The sequence below is a fragment of the Symphodus melops genome, assembly GCF_947650265.1.
Source record: "Symphodus melops genome assembly, contig: scaffold_222, whole genome shotgun sequence".
Taxonomy (NCBI): domain Eukaryota; kingdom Metazoa; phylum Chordata; class Actinopteri; order Labriformes; family Labridae; genus Symphodus; species Symphodus melops.
This window is the reverse complement of record NW_027636440.1, coordinates 39,077-40,000: the sequence shown is the minus strand read 5'-3', so window position 1 is coordinate 40,000 and position 924 is coordinate 39,077. Positions and strand designations below refer to the sequence as shown.

The window sequence follows — 924 nt, the reverse complement described above, 5'->3', positions numbered from 1 at the left end:
GTTCAGAATCTGGATAGGATACCAGAGGGAGTGATGCATCATGTCGTCCCATAACAAGAAGGTTGGGGGTGACTGGATCAACATCTGCGATATCTGAAGATACATAGCCAAGTGGTTTAGAATTAAGGATTCCTTCCATTTCAATTAGGACTGTTCTCAGAACCTCTTCAGTGACCATCTGTGCACCAATGGTCGTCTTTAGAGCATTCTTGACTGAACGTATTTCACGTTCCCAAACTCCACCAAAGTGGGGGGCATGAGGTGGATTGAAACGGAAGTCAATTTTCCCTTTAGCTAGTGCTGATTGGAGAGTGGGACAGAGGTTGTTGAAGGTTTCCTGTAATTCTTTGTTTCCTCCTCTGAAGTTGGTTCCTTGATCACACAAGATCTCGTTTGGCGTTCCTCTTCGGGAGGTGAATCTTCGACGAGCCATCAGGAAAGAGTCAGTGTCCAAGCAAGCTTCTTTGGTGTTGTAAACTTCGTCAGGGGTCAGCTTCACCACATATCCAGCTTCCTCTAGCTTCGAAATTTGCTCACAGTATGAGCTTGCTTTGTTCGGATCCTTGGATAGTCGAGATTCTGTGTTACGGAGTCTTGACATTACTGCTGTTTGAGGTATATTCAGAAGGGGTGAGTTTGCTAGTCTGAGAAGAGGAGTGGCATAGTGTTGAACACCATTAACTAGAATTCTTCTTGTTGATGTTTCAAGAAGTTCCATGGCTTGTTTGTCTTGCCTTGACCTGATGACAACTTTCTCACTGTGTACAGGAAGGGTGTCAAGTTTCCAAAGTTTTTCAACATGGTAGCGCAACTCTTCTGCAGGGGATCCGATGGACAAGAACAAGCATTGGGTAGATGCTGAGGAATTGCGCAACTGAACTTCTCTGATGGGACCTTGGAGTGTCCATCCTAACAGAGTTTTGA

General features: G+C 45.0%; 1 protein-coding gene across 1 annotated transcript in view; it reads right to left on the bottom strand.

The window, feature by feature from the left end:
* The window catches only part of LOC306819523 (uncharacterized protein), a 1,557-nt gene extending 891 nt beyond the window's left edge, over nt 1-666 (bottom strand). Inside the window, exon 1 of the mRNA XM_079373333.1 lies at nt 1-666. This exon is cut by the window's left edge and continues 584 nt beyond it. Coding sequence (XP_079229459.1) covers nt 1-601 — 601 coding nt within the window. The 5' untranslated portion in view covers nt 602-666.
* Nucleotides 667-924: the final 258 nt, after the last annotated feature.